Source organism: Ceratotherium simum, chromosome 17 (genome assembly GCF_057802395.1).
Source record: "Ceratotherium simum simum isolate JZ-2026a chromosome 17, ASM5780239v1, whole genome shotgun sequence".
NCBI lineage: Eukaryota > Metazoa > Chordata > Mammalia > Perissodactyla > Rhinocerotidae > Ceratotherium > Ceratotherium simum.
Window position 1 is genome coordinate 56368184 of NC_141916.1, and position 10795 is coordinate 56378978.

At 53.2% G+C, this 10795-nt stretch overlaps 1 protein-coding gene across 1 annotated transcript in view; it reads right to left on the bottom strand.

Annotated features, from left to right (window-relative positions):
• Positions 1–7561, bottom strand: part of CCND2 (cyclin D2) — a 29599-nt gene extending 22038 nt beyond the window's left edge. The window contains exons 1-3 of the mRNA XM_004438753.3: positions 7084–7561; positions 5093–5308; positions 2403–2562 (exon numbers count right to left, since the gene is read on the bottom strand). Coding sequence (XP_004438810.1) covers positions 2403–2562; positions 5093–5308; positions 7084–7278 — 571 coding nt within the window. The 5' untranslated portion in view covers positions 7279–7561. The remainder of the gene's footprint in view (positions 1–2402; positions 2563–5092; positions 5309–7083) is intronic.
• Between the last annotated feature and the right edge of the window lie 3234 nt (positions 7562–10795).

Sequence of the window (10795 nt, forward strand, 5' to 3'; positions counted from 1 at the left end):
GGCCGACTGCTGTAAACCTCCATGCAGTGGTGACTCGACGTGACTCAGTCATTCATCCAAGCTCAAGTGCAGGTCAGGAAAGAAATGCCTTGAGAGCCAGGCCCATCCTTTCTAGACCCAGGAAGCTTCTGAGAGCCTCCCTCTGCTCTGACCAGTCCACGGCTGAGCTAGTACTTGGCATGTGGTTTTCATTTGGTTAGAGATGTGCTTTCTCCCATCCTTCCCCACCTCCTGCCCAAAGCTAGCTCAAGGCTCCCAAAAGGCAGTCTTCACGACTTCCTCTGCCTCCCCTCAGACCTCTGTCCTCAGTCCTTGAATCCCAGGCTCCCTACTCTGGCCCCAAAGTTGGCTGCCACCCCAAGGATCTGGGCAAGAAGGCCAAGAGTGGGGGATGGGATCCCCAATTTTAGAAAATGGACCTTTACAGAATCTGGGGATCTGCCTATGCCTGGGTATTTCTACCCACCATCCCTACTCCAATCAGAGATCAGAGAGGAGGAACGGGCAGACAGACCCCAAAAGATCTGTCAGTCAAGAGACAAGGTCAAAGCAGAACTCTGGCCATCAACAGCTGGGCAACGGCCGAGCTGCGGGTCGGGGGTCAGCTGTCCTAGGGCCAGAGAAAAAGACTGGTTGACCCCTCCCCCAGAGTGAATCATGACAACAGAGAGGAAGGGAACAGCCAGGCCTGGGAGACAAAATGAAAAGTCAATGAGGGACTGACCTCTCAGGCCCAGGCCAGACAGCAGAAGAAGGGAGGAAGCAAAAGAATGGCTACTGTCTAAAAGGCAGCAAAGATCCATGGGGGCTCTGAAGAATCGTCCCCCAGGGCTGCAGGAAGGGCAGCTAACTCTCCCCTAAAGGGGCACAAGGCACAGACGCAAGCCGTGAGGCCCGGTCTGGATCTGGAAGGGCAGGACTAAACAAAACCAGCGAAAGGAAACCTGTGCCCTGGAATCAAACATGGGTGGCTTGGAATCCTACATTCAAACCAGCGAAGGCAAAGCAAGGGGTCCTGCTGGAATCAGATGAGGGCAGCTGGAAAGGCCATCATATCCATCTGAGCTGGAACAAATTAAAATCGGAGACAGTGGCATTTTCACAGTTAGTACCGAGGCATGTCGTCCTGCACAGTCCTTGGTCTACAAAGTACTTCATCGCATATCATCTCTTTCTCATTTTCATTTTCCTAACCACCCTGAAAATGCTGTAGGATCACGTATCAACAGGCAGGTTTTGCAGAAAAAGCTGAGGTTCAGAGAAGTTAGGCAGCCTGCCCTAGGTCATCCAGTGATAAGCAGCAAAGCCTGACCTTTTGACCGTGAACACAAAGCATATACACTATTGCATATTGTATGATCATCTGCACATACTCATGAATAACATGTAACAAGATATGGAAAAAGTTAACCCCTGAGTCCCACCTATGCCATTCAAGCACTCCTGGCAAACTTGAGCTGAACTCCTCCCCCCGCCCCCTGGGGGCGAAAGATCTGCCCAAACGGTCAGTTCTTTGCTTAACATTTCTGAGTGTGAAAATATGAACTCCTGACGTCTCTCCCGGAAGATTAAGGTTCCAGGGTCTCTACCATGGCCACTACCAAGAAAGAAACAGTAGAAAACTGTCCCAAGTTCAGTTTAATGAGACAGCATCAAACCACTGCCTTTAGTTTATTAGGAAAATGCAAAGCAACAGGGGCCGATAAGAACTATGTATCAACTGTGGGATCAACATGGTGAGTGGAAAGCTTTTAACATGAGAAAGCCAGTTGGGATTGCTACGTGAAAGGCTGTGACCCAAATCACAACCCAGGTGCATGAAGGGAAGGCATCAGGACCCAAGGCTTAGAAAGTGCGTCCTTGCTGCAAGCCAGCCGGGTTCACTCCCCGGACCAGCAGAGGGAACAGCTAGAAGGCTATAAATGCCCCACAGTAAAAAGAATTCCTTCGGCCTCCCTTACCACTTATCAGGGCAGCAGCACATTTATCTTGACGGTGTTCCTTTAACCTGTATTTGCTCCCATCCCCCCAAATTTCCTCTTGGGCTTATCTCCAATCCATCCTTTTCCTCAAAAGATTAAAGATTCAAACACAACCAGAGAGCAGTATATATAATCTTCAAAGAGCACTTTAGACATCATAAAGAATATTTTAACAGGCACAATTTTTTTCCCTTACCACACCTGTCCTCATAAACCATTTATGAGTTCAGCAGAGAAAGAGAATATACCAGCTCAGATAAAGTAAAGGAAAAACAGCCCAGGAATGAAACCTTGGACTCTAGATTAGACGGGACCACCCCTTCCCTAAACCCGCAAACCCAAGGTAGTACCCAAGTCGGCCTCCCCTTGAACACCCCCCCAAGGGCTCTCGGGCCTCCCCTGGCTCCAGGCTGCTCCTACCAGTGGCACACAGAGCAATGAAGGTCTGTGCGTGCTTGCGGATCAGAGACAACTTCTCGTTGGGCTGGGGCAGCTTGCGGAGGATGTGCTCGATGAAGTCATGAGGAGTGACGGCTGCCAGGTTCCACTTCAACTTCCCCAGCACCACCAGCTCCCACTCCTGGTGAGGAAGGGAGGAAGAGAAGAGTATAAAACCCGAGGGCCGACCTGGTGTTGGAGCTGGGGGTTGGGATCCAGACCAGTTTTAATGATGCTCATTAGGACGCTGCTAGATCGTAAGGCGGGCCCATTCGTCAAAGTGCCCCTAAAGCTTTGAAGTTGTTGATGGCTCTTCTTATGCTTCAAACGTCAGGCTCCACGGGAAATAATAAGAGCCCAGGTAGCAGTTGCCAAGATTCTACTCTCTTCTATATATCTTTTTCTCTCCAGCTCCCCCACTCCCACCCACCCTGATTTCCACGCAGTGCTGTTGCCCGCCCACCCAGAAGGTTGCACCTACAGTAAGACACTGCCAAGGTCATTGTGGCCCTTTGGTAGTAATTTAGTGTCTATGTCTCTATCACTGGATTAATAGTCTTTTTAATCCTCATGGAGAAATGATGCACACAGATAAAGCTCAAAATAAGGTTCCTTGACCCAAATCCTTGGCAGCCAATTAGCTTGCTTGTAGTTGGTGCCAAAAAGTGCCATTTTTCTCTCTGCTGTTAAAACTTTCCCCTCGACATATAATGCAGAAATCTTGGGGAAATGATACTCAGCCAGAGAGCAGCCTCTCACCTAGATGTTGCACAGGCCTTTGTCATTGTGACTGAAGGACCGGAATCCCATGAGTAACCTCATTTTGCAGTTAGACGTGATTCTGGGCAAGGTGATAGTGCTTGTCCAAGGTCACGGAATCTCTCAGTCCAAATGCTGGAACAATCAACCCCCTCCCCCAGGGGCCTCTCCCCACAGCCCACCTAGTGCAAAACCTTGTTTCTCTGCCTTATGGAGATATTTTGGGGGAATTGTGGTCACAGGGAAAGAAGTCAAAAAGAAAACCTTAAAAATATGTGCAATCAGAGGGAAAACAGGCCTATCAATCAATCATCATCAGAAGAATGAGAGGCAGAGACCAGCGCGGCAGTGTACCCCACTGTCCCATTCACCCCAAGATGCCCGACTCTTCTCCATTTGCAGAGCCAGCAACCAAAGCCCCATCCCCCTCCTGCAGCACTAACTGGCTGTGTGGTCTGGGGGGATCCCTCCCTTCCCTGGGCTTCAGCTTTCTCATTTATAAAATACGAGGACTCCTCCAGACCCCAACTTCTGGGATAAAGAGACAGGGAATGGAAAAAGGCAGGTTTGTCTGGAGCAACATAAATGAGCTTGGCTGGTCCTGGAAAAATTGGGGTTGTTCTGAAGTATACCTCAGTCCACTATCACGTTGAAATAAATGAGCCAAATGAAAAGCAAACTGGTTCCCAATTCTAGCAATTTTTTCTTTACAAGCTTTGAAGTCTGCCTTGGCGTTTTACAGAAGGTGGGGTAAAAAAACCCCTGATAGACTACTAACAACCAGGGTCTTCAAATATAGCTTAAAATTCTAGCCCTCCCTCCTCACAGGCTAATGTGAGTACAAACCACTCCACTTGTCCCATTATTAAAGGAAGCAGATCTCCCAGAAGAAAGCACCTTTCTGGGCCTCTCAGACCAAACCAGAAGCAGCTGAAATCTGGCAGTGGTTCAAAGGTGAAGTCATTCATGCCCCTCTCTACATTCTCGGCAATTCTATCCTTGCACATGTCTGCCACTAGATGGCAGCACAGCCCCAGAAAGGAAGGCCCCCTCACAAAGAGCTCAGTTCTAGCAGCCACTCTCAGCCCTGTGGACTTCGTGCAGGCCTTGCCTGTAAGGAGGGGGAGGGGGTGGGAAGAGGGGGCCCCTTTTTTAAACAGTGCAGAGAAAGGTGTGCAGACCACTGAAGGTGGGCCTCGGAGCTGCTCTACCATTCCAGTTCTGCTGCAACACCGACGTCTTAAGTGTGAAGCTGCAGGGAAAAAAAAGTTAGACGGGGTGGGAAAAAGGTTTGCTGGCAGAAAACCAGAGTCAAGACAGGACCCCTGTGGTTGTACAGAGGTCACAGATCCACTGGAGCTAGGAACCAGGGCCTCAGATTCCTCCAGTAAAGGGCCAAATTTTGACTCTGCTCAAAAGTCCTTGAGCTGATATTTAGTGAACAGCTACTATGTGCAGGTCACCTCGAGACTTTATAGATAGGTAAGACACTACCTTTCAACTCTAGGTTCTTAGGAGACAGACCACGACACATTCCTATCATGTAAGAAGTTGGACTATTTTCTCAGAATTCAGTGACTGAAAAATCGGAATTTAATTAAAATATCATCACTGTGTTCCAAGCTTCCCCTACACACACGCACACGACAGCAAATGAATCTCCACAAAACAAATCTCGGTGAGGATCGTCTTCATGTATGTAGGCTCGGTGCTTAGCACAGTGCCCGGCACACAGTAGGGATACACACAACCTAATGTTAAAAGACATCTCCCATCAGTGTGAAAATTCCAGTGGTGGGGTAATTTTGCATCCTAAGAATCTGGTTTGGGGAGCGGTGAGTAGAAGCATATTAGGCCTGGAGAGAGCCACGAAAGAAGAGCAGAAATGGAGGGAGAAAGGGGACAGTCATTACCAGCAGCTCCTGAGGCTTGATGGAGTTGTCAGTGTAAATGCACAACTTTTCTGCCGTCAGGGGGATGGTCTCCTTGAGCTTGGAGGCCAGGAACATGCAGACAGCACCCAGAAGCTGCAGATGGGTCTTAGGAGTCGGGACTCCAGCCAAGAAGCGGTCCAGGTAATTCATGGCCAAAGGGAAGACCTCCTCTTCACACTTCTGTTCCTCACAGACCTACAATGGGAGTGGGCAAGCGTGGGGGGGGGGCAGGAGAAAACAGTATGAGGAAAAGAGACAAAAAAAGAAAAAGCATAATCTATGGAAACAACAAAAAATATTTAATTTTTTTTGTGGGGAGGGGGAGGGGAGTAGACTATGTGATAGGAATAAAGACGAGGAAATTGGGGTAAATCTAAATAGCCCATCTGTGCTTGGGTCTTCCCCAGGAGCCTAAGAAAAGAGGGGAATTCAAGATCCGAAACCAGGAGGCAAAGAAATGCGCAGTAGCCGCCGCGGCTCCGCGACGCTCCCTTTGGCTCCTCACTTCTTCGCTCACTCTAACTCACTCACTCTCTTTTTTGGATTTCGTCATCTTTTCAAAAAATCAATAAAAATATTCTGGAAGCTCCGGGGGTCCCCTTCTTGGTCCCATCCGGACCCTCAGACCCTGCTCTATCATTCCCGACAATTGGAAAAAATCTCCCGAGGGGTCCCTGCAGCCCAGGCGCCGCTATTGGGGGGGTGGGTGGGGAGAGGTGGGGAAGAGAGGGGGAGGGCGCAGAGGAGGAAGAGCCGCAGCCTCGGCGGCTGGAGTCTGAGCACGGGGAGACGGTTTCAAAAAATAATTAAAAATCGAGGAAATATCCTAGAAAAGCCCTTTTGGCGTGAAAACCCCAAAGAGGATGCAGGCTTCCCGAAAAGGAGGTTTCGGGTGCCGGGAAGGTCTGTATCTCGACCCCTGGGGCTTTGGATCCCGAGGGGACACTTGGAGGGGTGAGCGCCGCGGCGGGAGTGTCCGGCTGCGGCCCACAAGGGCAGAAACTGGGGAACGTGGTGACGAGCTGGGGGAAGACGAGGATCGGGGGGCCGCCGGAGAGAGGCCGGGGGACGCTGACCTCTCCTTTAGGGGTGCCCCGATATCTCCCCTACACACACCTCCTCCCCCCTTCCTACCCCACCCAAATCTCCGCACCGAGGAAACTGGAAAGCCAAACCGTAAGTAACCTTTGTGAGGTGGGGGTGGGGGGAGAGGGCACTATGAGAAGTGGGGTGGCCGGAATAACGGGGTGCGAGGGCGAGAGGGCGACGTTTTCCAGTCTTTCCAACCGGAGTTTGCAAAGCAACATGGCGAAACCACGGCAGGTCCAGAGCTGTGCATACGTGGGCACACGGCTTGCTCGGCAAAGATTTGGAGCAAGGGTAAAGAAGTGGTTCTTTTGGGTTCCCCTAAAACACAGGTTTCTTCAATATGACTTCCGGGGCTCCTGAATTCCCCATTTCTCTCCTCCTCCCTCCTCCCTCCCCCTCCCCCCTTAAGTGCCAACGCGGAGTCGCGACCACATGCGGGGACCTGAGGCTAGGACGAATCTGCTCTGGCCTTTTGGGGGGCTGTTTTTTTATTTTTGGTTCCCGATTCCACGCTCCTAGTCCCTTCTTCACTGCACCGAAAGCAGCCGCGGCTTCGCAAAAGACAGGTCGGGATGGGGGTGGGAAGAAGAGGCAGCCACATGCAAGCACACGCGCACGGGATGCTCCCCCACCCCCGCCCCAGGACAGCCTCGTTTCTCCCAGATTTTCCTCCTCCCTCCTCTCCCCCTCCCCCAGTTAATCTTGCATCCTGCAAGGAACAGAAATGAAGCCACGCGTCTCGCCAAAGGGCGCGGGGTAACCTCGCGCACAGGAGCTGGGAGGCGAGCGCGGCGACTGCCCTCTTCCAGTTTTAGGGTCCCTGCGGGGGAGGGGGCGAGAATCCGGGTGGGGACAGACAGAGCGTCTGTCTGCGGACCTACCTCCAGCATCCAGGTGGCCACCATCCTGCGCATGTAGGGCTGGATGTCCTTCTGGACGCATTTGAAGTAGGAGCACTGGGGAAGGTAGCGCTCCTCGATGGTGAGCAAATTCTGCAAAACGCGGTCGTCGTAGAGCAGGTTGGCGTCCGGCACAGCCCTGCGGACCGGGTCCACCTCGCAGCACAGCAGCTCCATGGCCAATCCGGTGCCCACTCGTTCCCCTGCTCTCTCCGGACTGGAAAAGTTTTGTTTTATTTTTTTGGAGGGGGGAGGGGAGAGGGTTCCCCTTACCTCCTTCCTTTGGCTAAATAGGGGGTTCTCGGGGGAAAGTTAAGAGCTGAGAGAGAAGCAGAAGAAGAAGAGAGGAAAGGGATGGGCGGTGGGAGAGGAGAGCCTCGGGGGCTGCTAACTCTGCCTGCCCTCCCCTTCAAACTGGTCTAGCTCTCCCCAGCTCGCTCTTCTCTCTGCTCGGCGAGGCAGTGACGCAAACTGGCTGGGCAGTTAGTTCTCCTCCCTCTCGCCTCGCTCCCCTCTCTGGTTCCTCCTCCCCTTCCCTCCCCTCTCGTCCCTCCCCTCCTCCTTTCAATCTCTCCCTCCCTCCCTCCTTCCCCTCTTGTTATTAAGGAGAACAGCAGCTGGCCCGACCTAACTTCAAACGCGGTCCCCCGCCTCCCCCACCCCTCTCCTTAGCTCTCCGAGGCCCTCTCCCTCCATCCAGCCCCGCATGCCTGGGGCCCCGGATAGGGGAACCCACAAAAAAACACCGCTTCTTATTTATTCCCTCTAATTTCTCACATTCTCTAGGTGTATCAGACCAAAATACAACTCTCCAACTTTGGCTTCTTCAAAACTGATCCTAACACTCCTGCTCAAATATTTAAGATCCAGGGTGACGGGTAGATTACTTGAAGATGGGGTGGGCCCAGACAATTTAGAAATAGATTCCTTAAGTGAAAAATAAGGAGGACGATTTTAGAAAATAGCAACCTCGCATACCCAGAGATAAAGGTTATGTCCCTGAAATTTATATGTTCCTAATCATTTCTAAGTAGCTTCAAAAGCCCAATTAAAGCGACTAGAACAACGTCCCCCTGCTCGCCCCCCGCCCCCCGCCGATGTGTGTGCAGAGGAAGAAGAGGAAGGGGTGGGTGTTAGGAGGGAGGGGGCGGCTTCTCCGACGTGATAGAATGTGACCCTGGAGCAGAAACCGTCCTGTTCTTGGGGGCGCTACGGACGCCATTGGGAGACGCGGCGAAGCGGCAAGGGCTGCTGCAGGCAGGGGGCAGGGCTACCAGCGGTTCCTCCGCGGCCAGAGGCCACGCAGGAAAAACCCGCTTCCTCGCCCCTGCATCTGCTGACAAGCCGCCCGAGGTGTCTGCGCCGAGCGTGGCCACACTGATACAGCTTTCTAGGAAATAGTCCGGGAGGGGGAGGGGAGGGGGCGAGGGAGGGATTAGGTTTGGCTCCCCCTCTCTCCCCCTGCGCAGGGAACACCACCCCTTCCTTTCCTCGGAGGCCCGAGACTTCCACCCTTGGTTCTTCGCCTGCATCCTCGCCGACCCCTTGGGTTCACGCGTCACTCGCCAGCCCAGACTTTCTCCCCGGGAGCGGGATTGCGGTGGAGACGCTGGCAGTGCAGGCGGCTGTGACAGGCTCAAATTCATCCTCGGGTCAAGGCTGCTTTTACAGGGGATATGGTGGCGTTTCCTCACCTCCTTCCTCCCGCCACCCCTACCCTGCCTCTCAGTGTTATTTCACTTTGGGAGTTAGGGGAGTGAGCCCAGCGTCCCAGCCTGTGGGCCGAGCTGGCACGTGCAGCGAGCATGGCGTGGGTCGGGGCTCCCTGGACACGCGGATGTCGACCGAATACCTCCTTCGCCGAGCAAGGGGGCCCGAACCGGGGCGTGGAGAGCAAGCGGGGGTGGGGGTGCTGGGTGAGCTGTTCGCTGGGTTCCCTGAAAGGAGGAGGGAGGTGGAATAGAGAAGGCGGAGAGTGAATAAACCAGAGGTGCTGGTGCTAGCGATTAACTCAGGCCCCGGAGCCAGCCCCTTTAAACGAGGGTGGGGCGGAAGGGGTGGGTGGTGGAGGGGAAAGGGGGGGATATCGCTTTAAAAGGGTGAGGAAGAGTTTGGGGCGCCGTCTCCCCTCCCTCTATTTGCATAGCCAATAGCTCTGGGGCTCCTGCTACTGCGCGCTGATTGTTACCGGGCAGATTACTTTTTTTTTTTTTTTTTTTTTTTTTTTTTTAGTAGGACGCCTTCCCCGCTACATCAAAAGGAAGCCAAGGGAGGGCGGAGGGAGCGCGGGGGCTGGGGCGGGCGAGGGCTGGGGAGAGGCCTGCGACCTTATCAATAGCCGCAGGAATTAGTATCCAATCTACAGTATGTAAAGAAAGGGAGGGAAGGGGTCGGGCGAGGAAAAAGTCTAATTGCTGGGGAAGCCATTAGCTTTCGGGAAGGAAAAGAGCGCACTGAAAAACCCAAGTTGCAAACTCAAAATGAAACAGTCCTGCGCAGCGGATGACACTCGGCCGAGTACAGTGTTCCTCGGAACAGAGTCGGTCCGTAACAGTTGCCTATTGATTTCAGTCAACTTGGACTTCCCGACTCAAGCTTTTGAGTCACTCTGGATAAATACGTTAACTTACATTTTAAGACCCCATAAAGGAATTACTCAAACTTCACCTTAGGTACCTTTGAGCGGATCAAAGAAAGCTGCGGGGGGGGGGGCAGTAGGGGTGAAAGGTATTTTAAAGTATAAATCTAACCCGACAGGCAAGGACAGAAGCCGGCGAGGGCTTCCAGCCTCTTGACATCACTTGATAACCAGCCGAGCGCAGTCTTTCTCCGCCTCCTTGCAGTTTCCCTGCATCCCAGGCCCTGGGTCTCCTGAAGTGGGGGGGTCGGAGGGGAGGCGGGTGGTCGTTCTTGGGGCCTCGCCCACCCTGGGGAGAGAACCTGGGTGGCGAGTCCTCAAGTCTGTGGAGCGAGCCCAGGGCGCTCTCGTCCCTTCCTTCCCCCCCCCGCCCCCCGCCTGGCTTTCCGGAGCAATTCCGGCGAGGAGCGGGGCGGGGGAGAGGTGGCTGCGAAGGGGAGGCGCGCAGAGGGTCGCGGGCGTATGCCCCCTCTCCCCGCGGCCCTCTTCATTCACCGAGACCCGCGAGTTCGGACGCTTCCCGCGTGGCAGGCTCGGCTCTTCCAGTTCCCCATTCACTTCCCCTTCCTATTACGGGCTGTTCCCGAACATTAACCTCGCATCGAATCCGTCCCCGGGTCGAGCTTCAGTCTCCAGCCCATGCGGTGGGGCGTGAGAGGGTGCGGAGGTTGGCAGGAATGTCTCCGGGAGGCTTGGACTGGAAACTGAGTTTTCCCTTTTGGTCGCCACTCCGACCATGTGTTAAAACCTTAATTTTGCTTGTTAAAAAGCACTACGCCCAGCACGCGGGAAAAGGCACGTTGCCTTCTGGGCAAACGTGCGCGTTTTCTTTGAGTGTAGACTTAGGTTTGGAGAAGAAGCCCAAGCCCGAGGCTCTGGCTTTGAAGTCAAAACTGATCCCTGAGGGGGAGGGGGGTGGTGGGGGGGAATGTTGGTTCTTCCTTTTCCCTTTTTCATCCTAAAGGAAAAAAAATAAATATTGTGTCCTTTGTAGGATCAGTGATAAAAACTTGAGAGAACGCAAGTTTTATTGGACTTTTATTCCCTCCTTTGCCG